The sequence below is a fragment of the Camelina sativa genome, chromosome 2 (assembly GCF_030686135.1).
Source record: "Camelina sativa cultivar CO46 ecotype springtype chromosome 2, ASM3068613v1".
Taxonomy (NCBI): domain Eukaryota; kingdom Viridiplantae; phylum Streptophyta; class Magnoliopsida; order Brassicales; family Brassicaceae; genus Camelina; species Camelina sativa.
The window spans coordinates 24,449,195-24,464,836 of record NC_141881.1 but is presented as its reverse complement, the minus strand read 5'-3'; the positions used below and the strand labels follow the sequence as shown (position 1 = coordinate 24,464,836).

At 28.6% G+C, this 15,642-nt stretch overlaps 2 protein-coding genes, 2 long non-coding RNA genes and 1 pseudogene across 4 annotated transcripts; all 5 read right to left on the bottom strand.

Moving 5' to 3' along the window:
- Positions 1 to 1,181: 1,181 nt before the first annotated feature.
- Positions 1,182 to 1,888, bottom strand: LOC104731468 (uncharacterized). Its single transcript, XM_010450848.3, has 2 exons — positions 1,748 to 1,888; positions 1,182 to 1,656 (listed from the first exon to the last, which is right to left on the bottom strand). The coding sequence occupies exons 1-2, from the start codon at positions 1,823 to 1,825 to the stop codon at positions 1,396 to 1,398; spliced, it is 339 nt and encodes a 112-aa protein (XP_010449150.2). The 5' UTR covers positions 1,826 to 1,888; the 3' UTR covers positions 1,182 to 1,395.
- A 557-nt stretch (positions 1,889 to 2,445) lies between these two features.
- Positions 2,446 to 3,079, bottom strand: LOC104731462 (uncharacterized). The gene is made up of 2 exons (XR_758615.3): positions 2,848 to 3,079; positions 2,446 to 2,648 (listed from the first exon to the last, which is right to left on the bottom strand). It is a non-coding gene; the product is annotated as an uncharacterized LOC104731462 (long non-coding RNA).
- Positions 3,080 to 6,386: 3,307 nt separating this feature from the next.
- Positions 6,387 to 7,230, bottom strand: LOC104731455 (uncharacterized). The gene is made up of 3 exons (XR_758614.2): positions 7,137 to 7,230; positions 6,871 to 7,022; positions 6,387 to 6,668 (listed from the first exon to the last, which is right to left on the bottom strand). It is a non-coding gene; the product is annotated as an uncharacterized LOC104731455 (long non-coding RNA).
- Positions 7,231 to 8,935: 1,705 nt separating this feature from the next.
- On the bottom strand, positions 8,936 to 12,154 carry LOC104755213 (protein NRT1/ PTR FAMILY 2.13-like). The gene is made up of 4 exons (XM_087488542.1): positions 11,790 to 12,154; positions 11,001 to 11,218; positions 10,029 to 10,594; positions 8,936 to 9,929 (listed from the first exon to the last, which is right to left on the bottom strand). The coding sequence occupies exons 1-4, from the start codon at positions 11,977 to 11,979 to the stop codon at positions 9,605 to 9,607; spliced, it is 1,299 nt and encodes a 432-aa protein (XP_087344668.1). The 5' UTR covers positions 11,980 to 12,154; the 3' UTR covers positions 8,936 to 9,604.
- Positions 9,029 to 9,532, bottom strand: LOC147949157 (protein NRT1/ PTR FAMILY 2.13 pseudogene; annotated as a pseudogene).
- Positions 12,155 to 15,642: the final 3,488 nt, after the last annotated feature.

Sequence of the window (15,642 nt, the reverse complement as noted above, 5' to 3'; positions counted from 1 at the left end):
TGTTTATATGATTATTAACTGTTTAGCAAGATTTATCACTTGTTTATACTAATATTTTTGCAGCAATTTTTGTTCAAAAATATTTTGAGAAAGTTTTTACATTGAATGCTATTTAATGCTTATATTCATATCCAAACAAATTTAGTTAACTTTTTCTACTATCCTTATAATCAAACACAATTTAAAATATTTTAAATATCCATATATATAATGTTTTATAATTAATATATATATTTAGAAGATTTATTTCAGATTAAAAAAAATATTCTCCTATCATCTCTTTTCGATTTTAAAATTTAAATGTGATGAATCATCATATAATACATAAAGTTAATAAAAAAGTGTAATTTTTCTGCATATTTTGTGATTTGAATTTTTTTAAAACAAACATGTATTACTCAATTAATATAAAAAGTATGTGTTCAACATACATATATAGTAAATTTACTGTATATAGTAAATTATCAAATTTTAAGAAGTTTATAATTTATAAATGATATATCTAAACTTAATAAAAAGTTTAAAATTATAAATATTTAAACATATTATATTTTCAAAATTACGCAAACGAATTATATTACATGATGGATTATATGACATTACATGATTGAATTGATAATACTAAAAAATAAACTATCATATTTTAATACGGGTTAAATTCTTATTTTAATATTTTAACAATACCAATATAAAATATGTTGAATCAAACTAATTTAATTAAAATTGTAGTAAATAAAAATTATTGTACGGTATACCACAATTTATATACTAAATCATTAAAATTAACAAAAGAATATAATAGCAAAATTAGTATTAAAATATTACATTTAACAAAAAAAAAAATTTAAACTTACCACCGCGGGGTACCGCACCGCGAGTCATAATCTAGTGTTAATTTAACATTTAAGTAATCTTTAGACTTTAAAATATATTACTTTGTTACAAATTAAAAATTAGTATACAAACAAATAAGATTGCAGCAAAGAAAAATAAAAATACTCTTTTTTTCTTTCTTGCAAAATTAACATAATTTATTTGTAATACAACAATAAAGTTCGATTGCTTAAGTATTGGGGTTGATCAAAGTTCAATAGTATACTAATTGATGGACTATTAATAAATTGATCAAAGTAAAATTTAGCTACACATGCAGTCTATGCAGATACTGTCAACAACAAAAATAAAAAGAAACGCAACATTCTTCTATATACACGTTACAGATTACACTACAATATTACACATATATACATGCATCAACATTCTTCTATATACACGTTACAGATTACACTACAATATTACACATATATACATGCATATGTTAATAGTCTAATTATCTAATATACGATATTAACGAGTATATGCTTTTTCACATTAAAACCAAAAAAAAAAAAGGTTTTATATTCCCTTAGCCGTATTGATAGGCAAACCATCGTTATCATCATCATCATTTCCCTTCTTGTAACTGTCTTTCTTCTCTTGAAACGCCTTTCTCACCTTCTTCATCTTCGCCTCATCAGAATCACCGGAGACGTTTACTGCCGCCGCAGCTCCGTCGTAAGCCTTCTCCACTGTTTGGCTAGCAACACCTTGCCTTGTGAACTCCTCCGCCGTCGAAGGAGCTCTTCCTTCTTCCCTCCCTCCACTCGCACTTCCTCTCTACGTATACATATAAAGAAAACACCTCCAAAATATAATCTATATGTATAGTAGTATAGTTAATTCATGAAAACGTAGGATCAGAATATACCTTAAGATAAAAAGAGTAAATACATGATTTTATATTAGGCTTGGAGATCGATTTTGGGTTCAGACAATTTCTCAACATTGTTTTCTTTAGAGAGAGAGGGTTCCTTTTACATTAAAATTAAAACTTTAGAATTTTAGATTTAAACCATATAGATGAAGGTTATCCTCATCAGTTATGACTTCTGATGTCTCATCAACGGAGTTATGACTATGATGCCACGTGTGTGTGATGATGTGCGTCGTATAGTCCAAAATGACGTGTTTCCAAGTGTTAGTGACGCCATGGATTGTTAATTCCAACAGAGGAAGATTTTTCTTCTTTTCATCTTTATAACTTCATACATATAAGTTTTCGTGACAGATTTGACAAAATCATTGTAGTATTTTGAAAACGCACATTTGAATGTGGTTGAGTGATGTGATCTTTTCTTTCATGCATGGAAACTCTTAAATTTTACAGTTTTTTCTTTTTGTTTCTTGTTAAATATATGTTTGGTTTGGATACTTTTTTAATGTTAAATATACTCAAAGAAAAATAAACATTTTTACATTGCTATAGCAAAGCAGTTCTTAAACAATTCTATGACGATTATTCTTTATATTGTATACGATAGATTCTTCTTATTAACAATTTGATGAGATAGTGTCAATTATTATATTAAAATTTAGATGTGTTTAATTCTTATAATCGGTAGAGAGTGCACATAAAATAAGAGATCAATTATTCATGAGATGATTAAAAGCAAGATCGCAACAACAATAAATTGCGGTAGAATTGTGTAGATAGTCAATAAATTCTTCACAACGCCCTCCGCCTTTAAGTCTACATTGTTGATGGCACTCTGGTATGCTTTTACATCCCAACTTACATCGGGCCGGATCAGCGTAATTAACTACTTCTCCTATATAGTTCATAAACAAATTCATCAACAATTTTTTTTTAAGAGCCAATTTATAATATTTTAAATTGTAAACAATAACATATTTGGTTTTGCTTTTGGTGATTTAGTCTCAACCAATAAAAGATTCTCAAGTTTTGAAGATTATTTTAAAAACAAATTTTGTAAAATAAAAAAAAATATATATATGAAAATGTGTTACCAGTAATCATAGGAATGATGATGAGAGCAAACACCATCAGCGAAAGTAACCGATGAGATGAAAACATTTTGGTTTCCGTTAGCTAAATTTTTCTGGAAGATTCAATAGCTCTTTTCTTAGAATATATATCTCCCTAAAAAGCAAAACCTATTAAAAATAAATTTAAAATTATTGTTAAAAATAAATATAGGGGATAAGAGGAACATATATCTAGGTCTTACTAAAAACATATATCCATCTATGTATTCTAAATCTTCCATATTATTTAATGAGATGTTGACCAAAAATAAATTTATTTAATGAGAATTCCATATATATATATATATATCCATCTATGTATTCTAAATCTTCCATATTATTTAATGAGATGTTGACCAAAAATAAATTTATTTAATGAGAATTCCATATATATATATATATATCCATCTATGTATTCTAAATCTTCCATATTATTTAATGAGATGTTGACCAAAAATAAATTTATTTAATGAGAATTCCATATATATATATATATATATATATCCATCTATGTATTCTAAATCTTCCATATTATTTTATGAGATGTTGACCAAAAATAAATTTATTTAATGAGAATTCCATATATATATATATATATATCCATCTATGTATTCCAAATCTTCCATATTATTTAATGAGATGTTGACCAAAAATAAATTTATTTAATGAGAATTCCATAACAAAAAAATTATCTTTATAGTTTATTTGGTTAGATTATAATTTTAGTCAAAAAGTATAATTATTAGATTGCCATTTAAGATTGTGAAGTCTCTTCTGCAATTTTAAATGATTGGCTCGTGTAGTTTAATTTTAAATGATTGGCCTTAGTTAGATGCCCTTTGCGAGTTTACGTCAACCTTATTAACAAAACCAAAAGCAATTAGCTTAAATTTGAAGACAGTTTCGAAAAATAGAAAAGAGAGTAGCTTCAACTTTAAGTCAAACTGTGTCATGTATATATATCTCACTAGGTAACAACCCGTACATAATGCGGATAAATCATCAAATAAAATTATTATGAGCAAAATTATTATGAGTAAATCATCAAATAAAACAAAATATATTCAAATTTGCGATTATTTTGTATAAAAATATATTTCACCGTGAAATCTATGAATTTTAACGTGGTGGCAAAATTTGAATGAACTTTATTTAATAAATATGAATAATCATCAACTTAAAAAATAGTTTGTTGTTTCTTAAAATAGAATAATATAGATTCAAATTAAATGGCTACACATAGTTTTAATTTATGTAATGAATTTTGATTTTAATCTATAATGGCATAAATGTAATTAGTATATATGAGGGTTATTTACTAAAATGTTATTCGAGCTCTCTGGCGACGATACATCAGCATAAATGCTTCTCTATTAATATAGGGAAAATGTCATGAAAACCCACTTTGGATGTGAGTTGTGTCACAAAAACCCACTTTCCACTCATGGTATACTTTCCCAAGTTTTTTGCTTATGTGTCCACTTTCCTTTTACATTTTTGCCCATCTCCTCTTTCTCTCCTTCTTTTCTCTCTTTTTCTCTTTGTTGTTAACACTTTAACAAAGTAAAATATATTTATTTGTTATCATAAAACAAATTTTCTATTTATTTATATAAAATATGTTATGATTATATATTTTCTACATTTTAAGATACATATTGCTATATTTTTTTATGAATTTTTAGATTATACATTATCCATCAGTCGTTGATCATTTGTTCAATTATAAGTGGATAATCAATTGCAGTATTGTTAATAGATAGTTACTTGTGTTTATTCATACAAAATATACATACATAAATTTGGTTAGATCTTTATCCATAGCATATTATCCATAACACAACATAGACCAAATAAGTACAAAACCCTTTAATTCTAAATTTTAAATCCTAGAACATAAACCCTTGAACCTAAAACCAAAACATTCACTTAAAAAAAAAATAAACAAAGTTTAGTGGATAGAAAAACTATGGATAGGTCTCCGATTTACAAAGCATATCTAAACATTAAACTGAAGAATAGCAGTTGAATGGTGGCTATGGATGTGATCATGTGGATATTTTTTTGTGGATACCAATGTAGACAGACCAAAGAATCATCATACAACATCCACACAATTAAATCCATAGACACCATGAGCTCCTTGCTTCATATTTTGTGTTGGTCCAGAAACATATACACTCATAAGTGGTTAATAAACAAAATAAAAATTAACAACATTGATTTATTTAGAACATTGAATATCAATCATGTGGATTAGTAGTTATGGATACTTATCTTATAATATCTTGCTCATTCTTTACATGAGCAGAAATTTGTCCAAGATATATTAGCCACATAGATTTCTTTTAGCTAAATGTTTTTGTACTATTTTTCAGCTAGAAGTAGGTATATTAGAACTTAGAAGTGTCACTAGAAGCATACTACACAATAAACATGGTCATTATTAATCTCAAAGCCTATCCACCAAATTCTGACCACGTGGACAAGCAATCCAGATGAAATTTATTGACAAGTTTGTTGCATGTTCAAACATCACTATAGTTTAGCCACTTAGATGTCTTTTAGCCAAATGTTTTTGTACTATTTTTAAGCTAGAATTAGAGATATTAGAACTTAGAAGTGTCACTAGAAGCATACTACACAACAAACATGGTCATTATTAATCTCTAAGCCTATCCACCAAACTCTGACCACGTGGACAAGCAATCAAGATGAAATTTATTGACAAGTTTGTTGCATGTTCAACATCACCATAGTTTAGGGTTTAGACTTTAGATGGTATATAGATTCAATGTCTATGTTTTGAGTTCAAGTTGTATTGTCTAAGGTTCAAGGTGTAGGATTTAGGGGTTAAGGTTAAAAGTTTAGGTTTAGGTATGTGGATGATGTGTCTATATTTTTAATTCATGGTTTAGGATTTAGGGTTCAAGGTGTATGGTTTAGGGTTTAGGATTTAAGATTTAGGGTATAAGGTTTACGTTTTTGGGCTTATATGGATTTAGTGTCTATGTGGTGTTAGGATTTAAGATTTAGGGTATAAGGTTAACTTTTTTTTGTTTGTCAACAACTAAAGTTACTAAACTTAAAATTTAGTATGTTTATCACCAACTAAATTTACTAAACTTAAAATTTAGTAATGAAAATGAAAAATAAATGTTAAAGAAAAAAAATATTAGAAAAGAAAGAGAAAAGTTAGAGAGAGAGATGAGAAGGAAAAAAAAAAGTCGAAAGAGAAGGTTAGTTTAGTTAGAGGGTGTAAGTTGTAATTTGACATAAGAAAAGTATAGGGATAGTAGAAAGTGGGTGTAAGTGTCAATACTTTAGGAGAAAGTGGGTGTGGGTGTCATTTTCCCATTAATATATAGGGATTCTATCTCACACCTCTACCTGAAAACTCATGTACTTATTTTGGGTACTCTTGAATTTTATAGTGTTTTTTATGTTTCTTGTTAAATATTTAGTTTTGATACTTTATTGAGGATTTTCTATCGTATAGATTCTTGTTATTAATAATTTGATGAGATAATGTCAATTACTATATTAGAATTTATATGTTTTTTAATTCTTACAATCGATCGAGAGTACACATAAAATACGAGATCAATCATTCATGATCGGACTAGAGATGGGAGAATTAGAAGAAATATTGCAGCAACAATAATCATCAAGACCCTGATGTATATAGCTAGGATATCGTTGACAACGCCCTCCGCCTTTAAGCTTACATTGTTGATTGCACTCTGGTGTGCTTTTACATCCCAACTTACAACGGTCCAGATCAACGTAGTTAACTACTTGTCCTATATAGTTCATAAAAAAATTTATCAACAATTTTTTTTTTGTGGCCAATTTATAATATTTTAAATTGTCAACATTAACACATTTGGTTTTTGCTTTTGGTGATTTAGTTTCAACCAATAAAAGATTCTCAAATTTTGAAGATTATTTTAAGAACAAATTTTGTAAAAAAAAATATATATATGTGAAAAATAAATTTGTTACCAGTAATCATAGGAATGATGATGAGAAGAGCAAACACCATCAGCGAAAGTAACCGGTGGGATGAAAACATTTTGGTATTAGCTATTTTTTTGTGGAAGATTCAATAGCTCTTTTCTTACAATATATCTTTAAGTCTCACTAGACAGCAAAACCTATTAAAAAGTAAATTTAAAGTTATTGTTAAAAAATAAATTTAGTATAAGAGGAACATATATCTAGGTATCTATTTCACTAAAACCAATTATAAATCTTTATAATTGATATACCTTTTGTCTTTGTGATATATTAATTTAAAGAGAATGATTTGTGGTGGTCTTGTGTGTACATTTTTATAGACTTACATGTATATGTATATGTAAATATATCCATCTATGTATTCAAAATTTTCAATATTATTTAATGAGATTTTCATAACACAAAATATCTTTATAGTTTATTTGGTTAGATAATAATTTTAGTCAACAGGTTTAGTTATTATTTATTTGCCATTAGATAATAATTTCAGTCAAAAGGTTTATTTCTTATTTATTTGCCATTTGAAAAGATATAATTATACCTCTTAGAATATATCTTTAAGTCTCACTAAAAAGCAAAACCTATTAAAAATAAATTCAAAATTATTGTTAAAAATAAATATAGCATAAGAGGAACATATATCTAGGTATCTACTTTACTAAAAACAATTATAAATATTTGTAATTGATATACCTTTGTCTTTGTAGTATATATTAATATTTAATGAGAATAATTTGTTGTGTACATTTATATATATATATATATATCCATCTATGTATTCTAAATCTTCCATATTATTAAATGAGATGTTGACCAAAAATAAATTTTTTTAATGAGAATTCCATAACACAAAATTATCTTTGTAGTTTATTTGGTTAGATTATAATTTTAGTCAAAAGGTATAATTATTATTTATTTGCCATTAGAGAATAATTTTAGTCAAAAGGTTTCCATAATTAAAAAAAAAAAAAAATAGTATAAGAGGAACATATATCTATTTCACTAAAAACAATTATAAATCTTTATAATTGATATACCTTTTGTCTTTGTAATATATTAATATTTAAAGAGAATGATTTGTGGTGGTCTTGTGTGTACAATTTATATAGACTTACATGTATATGTATATATATATATCTATGTATTCAAAATTTTCCATATTATTTAATGAGATTTTCATAACACAAAATATCTTTATAGTTTATTTGGTTAGATAATAATTTTAGTCAGTAGGTTTAGTTATTATTTATTTGCCATTAGATAATAATTTCAGTCAAAAGATTTATTTGTTATTTATTTGCCATTTGAAAACTGTATCCTTCCATATAAATGTAATGAGATTACCTGATTTTCATTTTTTTTTTTTAAGTTTTGTTTAACATTTTTTTTTCCATCTCATAGAATCAAATGAAAGGTCGAGTTTAAACAAAATGAAAAACAAAAAAGCCCAAACACCAAACGCCTAACCCCTACACTTGATGATGAAGTCAAGAAGGCCTTCCAAATGTGAGATAAGACTGAAATCTACCATCTCTTTGCATTGTATCCTCTGGTCGATTGAGGCTTTAGTGATCTTTCTGGTGCCTAAAGTGGAAGTTGTCATGGATAATTCTTGGCTTCTTGGCTTCATGATCAAGTGAGAGGTGAGGCGTGTTAAGTGTTTTTGGTGTTTGATTTTTTTTTTTTTTTTCAATTTGTTTAAACTGGATCTTTCATTTGATTCTATCAGACGACAACAAAGTGCGTTTTCTTTATTGAGAGAATAAAAAAAGCATAAAAACTTAATTATAACTTATAGTTACCACGAATTACTTTTTATATTAAAGTTTTGTACAGATTTTTAAACTTGCTTACTTTTAGGAAGGCACCTTGTATGTGATCATCTAGAAAGGTGTCAATTTTTTCATATATCGGTTTACGTACGTTTATCGCTAGAAATGTGTAAAATCATGAAGATGATGAAGTTCTACTGTTAAACGAAGAGGAAAAGATTATTCATGAGTTAGGAAGAATCAATCGAACTGATCAAAAACCATTTTAAGAAGCATGATGAGCGTAAACGTAGAATTTTATTACAACTTATATAATCTAGTTGATACATTGTCATAGTAATCATTGCAAACAACATCGATCATCGATCTTCTTATTGTTCCTTCATTATCGGTTTTGTCGAAGTCATCTCAACATCATCGGAACGCTTGTCCTCCTCAAAATCTCCAATCGGTAAACCGACCTTGTACCGGTATCCACGAGCACAATACCAGAAATAAACCAGATTAAACACACCCAAAACCGCAATCAGATAGTAGAAGTAATCCAATTTCCCCGCGTTGAGATTCTTGTTCAGCCAATCCGGACGATCATGCCCTCCGGAGAACTTATGAACGATTGTCACCAGAACACTACTAAGGTAGCTCGAACCAGCAAAGGATAAAAAGAAGAGAGAGTTAGCAATGCTTCTCATGTGCTCCGGGAACTGACTGTTGAAGAACTCTAGTTGTCCGATGGCATTAAAAGCTTCGCATAGTCCCATCAGAATAAGCTGCGGAGAGAGCCAAAACACTGACATTGGAGTTATACCTGTTGGATCTCCAGCACTGATGGAGCGTCTGCGTCTCATGCGCTCCACGATACCCGCAACGATCATAGAAAAGATCGCGAAAACGATACCTGTCCCTATACGTTGGAGGAGTGTGATTCCGGATTTATGGCCGGTGATTCACCTCATGAACGGGACAAAAACACGGTCGTAAAAGGGAAGAAAGACGCAGACTGTGAGTAGAGATATGACAGAGAGTGAACCAGCCGGAATCTCGAAATTAGGACCTAAGTGTCGATCCATTTTCAAAGCTTGAGAGACAGTGAAAGTGGCTTCTGTTGTCATGGCCGCGAGTGAGATTATTCCGGCCGACCAAACAGGAACGATTCGGATCAAACATTTCACTTCTTCCACTTCTTGGACGCTACATAACCGCCACTTGTCTGCCGGAGCTCCCTCTGGTGTTAGGTCGCCTTCTGATATCACGGCCGCTTTGTCAAGAAACCTAATTTGAAAACAAATCATTTAGTCAGTGTCGTCTCAAGTAACAAAAACGGCTCTTTGAATTAAATAAGTGGAAAAAAAAATACATATTATAAAGTACCTGAATTGGTTACTGCGGGGTAACTTGGATAACACGCTAGATTTGATGGATGGGTCGTAGTAGGTCACAGTGCCGTCATCTTCTGCCGGAACTTTCAGCTTTCGCTTCTTACGAGCTGCCACGACAACTTGAGCAATCCCAGAGAATATACTCCCTTCAGGTTTAACGTAGATATAACGTTTCATCCCGGCAAAAAACATAACCACCGAAAGAGCCATGAGTCCGGTAGGGATACTAAATCCGATAATCCAACTGAATTGGTCCTGGATATACACAACTACGGTCTTTGAAATTAGCAGTGCTAGAGTAAAAGTCATGTAATACCAGTTGAAGAAACTGGCCACTCCTTTAACCCCTTCCTCAGTTCGTTGGTCAAACTGATCAACCCCAAAAGGGATGCTACAAGGTCGTATCCCTCCACTCCCTATGGAGAGGAAACAGAGACCCAATACCAAAACTCCGAACTGGAGCTTGTTCGGACCGGCGCAACTGAGTGGGTCCTTGCTGTTGCATGATGCTGGATGGAGTTGAGGAAACGATGCTGTGAGTGTAATTGTTATTAGTCCCTGCATGTTGTCAATGTTATTATAATTAGTCATCATTCATTTTGAAACCGACTCTTCGTTAGTATTGTGATTATATAATTTGAAGTTGAATTTGATACTTATTAGTTAATATTGAAAAAGGCAAACAATGGGATTAGACTGAAGTTGTTATTCTAATAATTATTAATAGATTATGATCCTCATATCTTCTAATTAGAGTTGTTATGTTTTTTTTTGGTTGGACGCAACTATTCGAACAGTAGACGCTAAGCACTGACCCATGCTGGCACCACTAGGCCGCGAGTAGTTGCATATTTGATGTATTTATGAGCCAATAAAGTTAGTATTACTACGTACGTAAATGTGCATCTGTAGACACACATTAGATTAAAGTTCAATCAATTAAAGGGATAAATCTTATACGTACGAGTAGACTGGCGAATGAGGCGAAAGCGATGGTCTTGAAGCGGCCGACGTAAGTGTCTGCGATGAACGCTCCGACGAGAGGAGTGAGATTAGTGAAACCATACCAAATGTTAATGACATTTGCAGCGTCGACTTGTTCGAAGTGGAACACTTTGGTTAGATAAACCATAAAGTTTGCCAACAACCCTATCGTTCCCAGTCTCTCCAGCGTCTCATTTCCTGTTTCGACACATTTTATAATTAAAACTTCTTATAAATAAAAAAAATCGTCCATACTTTTCATATTGAATGATATGTTTTTACTTAATACAGCAATTATGTGAACTACGATCAAAATTTTGTTTTTTCTTGACCGCAATAAAAAGTTTTATAGTCATCCTTTATTTAAAGATCAATCAGAGGAAACCAATAATATTTTTAAGTAAAAATATGCAAAACAAATTTTTAGATAAAATATCACTTAAAACTTTTTTAAAGATGCAATTTTCTCCCGTTTCCGTTATAAAAGTAGCAGATGGACGAGTGTCAATTCAAACGAATTGGACGACGGTTACAAGAATAAAAATATGATTCAAATTAATGATGCTTCGTAAAAGAACAAAATATCTTTCTTTTTTTGATAGAATCCTTCTTTTCCTGATCGGGTTGAAAACATTTAGGCTAAACGAGAATCATGAAACGCCTATTACATCAATAATATATTGTATATGTATCCAATTATGGAAATTGAGGAAAGGTCAAGGAGTTGGTCAAACTAAAACGTAAATTATGTTTATTACGAATAAAATACCTAAAATGAACGATATGGCTCTCCATCCTCCAGGCTTTTTCTCAACCTTCTCGCCATCCAAAACAGTTCCCGGCGAACTTTTCTGATTGGACGGATCAACGACATCCAACTCCAACGGTGATGATTTGGAGAAACTACCGGACGGTTGTGGCAAAGAAGAACCGTCTTCTTTTCTATCCTCCAAAACCATCTCTACGATGTTACTACACTCGAGGAATATATATACTCACTTCGATTTTGGGGTGGATTTAATGTTGTGAAATCAATCGATGTAACCACATGAAATGATTGATAATTGCAGAGAGTGGGCACAACATATATATATATACACACACTTACTCTCTGTTAGAAGTTCTTTTGGGTGCAGTGAATTATTTGTGAACGTAAGTATATATAAGGAAAGGTAGATATTATTAGAATATACCAAATTGGTTGGGATTAGTTTCCTTGAGTAGTATATATGTGATGTGGGGATACTTATCTCTTGAACTAGTTTGACCATATTTTTAATAGAGTCCATTACTGTATTTGACACTTTTTGAAAGGTAATTGGGGAATATGCAGTTTTTGTTAAAAATTTGAAGAATAGACACTTTTTAGCTTTTGTAAAATAGAAAATTTGTGAAAGAGAATATAAGATAAAAACAAATAAAAAGATCAATATATCTATGACCATGTGTCATAAATAAATAGTTTTATTTGTGGTCCTAATTTTAGAGGAGATGAGAGATAAAATATGACAAAAAAAAATGTGGGACCTAATGTTGAGGTATTTGATCAAAAATTTAATGTTTCTTGGTCCATTTAAATTAAAAACATTCTCTCAACTAACATCAAATAACTTTTATTATCAAATTTAGCACTATAAACTTTTGAAAATAGGGTTTAATTTTAAAATTAAACTCTAAACTCTAGATACTAAAACTCTACCCCACAAAATTACACATTAAGTGCAAAATAAAAAAATTTCAAAAACTTTTTCAAAAAATTGTAATGATGTCAAATAATCACTATGCGCAGAGTAAAATAATTATTAAATAATTTTATTTTAAGCTGTATATACAAAATCTAAAATATTATCGGTAAAATTATTATTTGGGATCTAAATTTTATTTGTGTAGTATATATATTTCAGTTTTATTTGAATATTTAAAATTCTTGTATAATAATTAAGATTTGACATATGAAAATCATTATAATATAAATTTTATATTATCTCACCATATGAATCAAGAGATCTTAAAATTTTATGAAAATATAAGTAAGGCATACAATTTAGTTATAAAGAAAATAAAAGAATTAAATTTTGGATGTCATTTTTTTAAAAAAGTACAATGGTATGTAAATAGAAATACTATTAAAAACTAAAAACAAATTAAGAAATTATTTCTCGAGCTTTGTGGGTAAAACGCATCAGCATTTTTTTTGTTTTGTGAGAAAGCTTATACATATAATTATAAGGGATATGAACTAAACTTTACAAAAAAAAGGATACGAACCAAACTAGAGTAATCTCTCAAGCATGATTGGAGGATAAACTCTCTTTGTGAAGCATACATAAACTAGAATAATTCAGTTACGTATTATCAAACAAAAATTCTCATATGTCTATCTTATTGCTCATGTAATTACTATATGATTCCTTTTCACAAGATGATTGCAGTGTTCAAATTTTGGTGTGTGATAACAAAGATTCTTTGTCTCTCAAGATTTACATATAAGAACACCAGTGACAAATTAAACAATATTTAAGATCGAAAATCAAATGTTTTAAATTAAAGAAAACTAAATCATCTATAACTTTTAAAATAACTTTGACAATTAACATAATTCTTATAAACGTCGTATACAGTTTAACATAACTACATAATTATAATATTTAAATAATAACATAAAACCAAACTAAAGTAAAAATATGTCTATTTACTTTAACATATATGGACTTGTTATATAAAAAATGTAATTTACAAAAGGAAACAAAATAAATAATAACGTAACAACAACACAAACTATATAAACTTAGATGATTTGTAAACTACAAAAAATACATCACAAAATAAAACTACACTAATATATCTTCCATAACAAGTAATTGGAGAAAAAAAAACATAGCATACAGTAGAGTTAAGCCAATTCTATGATTTTATATACCCTTCTTAAATGTAAATCAGATTTTTAACATCATATGTATTTCAAAATGTATAGAACTAGAATTTAACCTGTGGTATACCACGGGACAATTTTTTATTTTTATATATAATAATATTAAAAAAATTATGGCCTACTAATTTGTATTAAAATTTAAAAACTTTAGAATTTAGTATCTTATAGATTTAATCTGTTTAACAAACTTCATTATTTAGTATTAAAATTATACATTTATAGTTTGAGTTTTTAAAGGAGATTAACAACTCCATTTCACTTATCTTACACCGAATGAATATTAATACTAACCCTCTCACTCCGCTAGCTATTATATTTTTTATTAAGATAGATTATTATGTCATATTTACATATATATTGTACACTATTATAAATTATAAATTTCTAAATACATCATAATAAAATATATATTTTTTAATCTGTAAAATTATAATATTTATGTATTATGTTTATGAAGGTAAAATATAAAATTTAGAAGTAATTATTTTTTCTTAAAATCCATATCTTATTTGTTAGATGAGAGGTGAAGTAAAATATTTAATTACTAATTAATATACTTTTAAGATTTTGGATTAAATTGTAAGATTTAATACGCTGGAATTCATCCAAAAAAAAGATAAACCCGCTAAAATTTGTTTATGTTGTTTTTATATAATAATTAACAATTTATTAGACCAAAGTCGAAAACCAAAAACATGTACATACAAATAACATATTAAATTAAAGATTTTATAGAAAATAACAAATAAACTAATAAAAATAACTACTACGTCAAAAAAGTTACAACAAATGAAAAATGTTTTTCATCTTTTAGTTTGCCACCAACTAATTTTAACTTGCTTTTGGAAATGATGATATTGTACATGAAAAATTAAAAGTATTTTAAGAAGTTATTTGGTTTCCATATAATTAAAATATAATTTTTGAAAACTAAAAAAACAAACGTTAATAAGAGCAGACATTAGAAAACCCGTTAATTAGCATGTTCATGACAAAATAAACCAAACTAAAACAAAAACTGGATATGGTGTCATAAAAACAAAAAAAACCAAAAAAAACCGTTGCCGATACCAATTCAAGAGCCTAGATGATTGATTGTGTATTAGTGCCATGAGCGGAGGAGTAAGTCATCAGTATCACATGCCATAAGTGGTATGTGTTGTTTGCTTTAGATGTTGATGGTGTTATGAGATGTGGTTTAGGATGTACTTATAGATGATCAATGCTAAAAGATATGCTTAGTGAGCAAGTAGGAGAATTAATCACCAAAGATTTCACAATTGTCGGATATTTTGATTAGTATTTTTGGGGTTAGGTAAAAATCGATTTATATTAGATATGCATAGTTAAATTAGAATCATCGATTTAATATTTTCCAAGTTTAAAATGAAGTGCAATCTCAACATATTATTATTGTTTCTATAAGATAAATTCGGTTTAGTCAGTTTTGGGTTATTTGCATAGTGTAATATTATTTGTTTATCTTTGCTAGAACATTAAAATCGTTTAACAACAGAAGGAACATAGTAATATTTTTTCACTAAAACATTTAAAATTTTTGTTAAAAATGAAAACAGAAATTGATTTTGTTAAGATATTTTAGGAAAACATATATTATTTCGATTTTGGTATTATTTATTTATAAAACTAACCTCAAATGTTTTCTTATTTATTCAAATTGTCAAATGAT

What these genes read in the sequence shown, in the direction of transcription:
- LOC104731468 (XM_010450848.3), bottom strand. Translation starts at nt 1,825, where the DNA reads ATGTTGAGAAATTGTCTGAACCCAAAATCGATCTCCAAGCCTAATATA. An exon ending in TTTACTCTTTTTATCTTAAG is followed by an intron (nt 1,657 to 1,747) that starts GTATATTCTGAT and finishes ATGTATACGTAG; the next exon opens with AGAGGAAGTGCGAGTGGAGG.
- LOC104755213 (XM_087488542.1), bottom strand. Translation starts at nt 11,979, where the DNA reads ATGGTTTTGGAGGATAGAAAAGAAGACGGTTCTTCTTTGCCACAACCG. An exon ending in CCTCATTCGCCAGTCTACTC is followed by an intron (nt 10,595 to 11,000) that starts GTACGTATAAGA and finishes GACAACATGCAG; the next exon opens with GGACTAATAACAATTACACT. An exon ending in CCCCGCAGTAACCAATTCAG is followed by an intron (nt 9,930 to 10,028) that starts GTACTTTATAAT and finishes TTTTCAAATTAG; the next exon opens with GTTTCTTGACAAAGCGGCCG.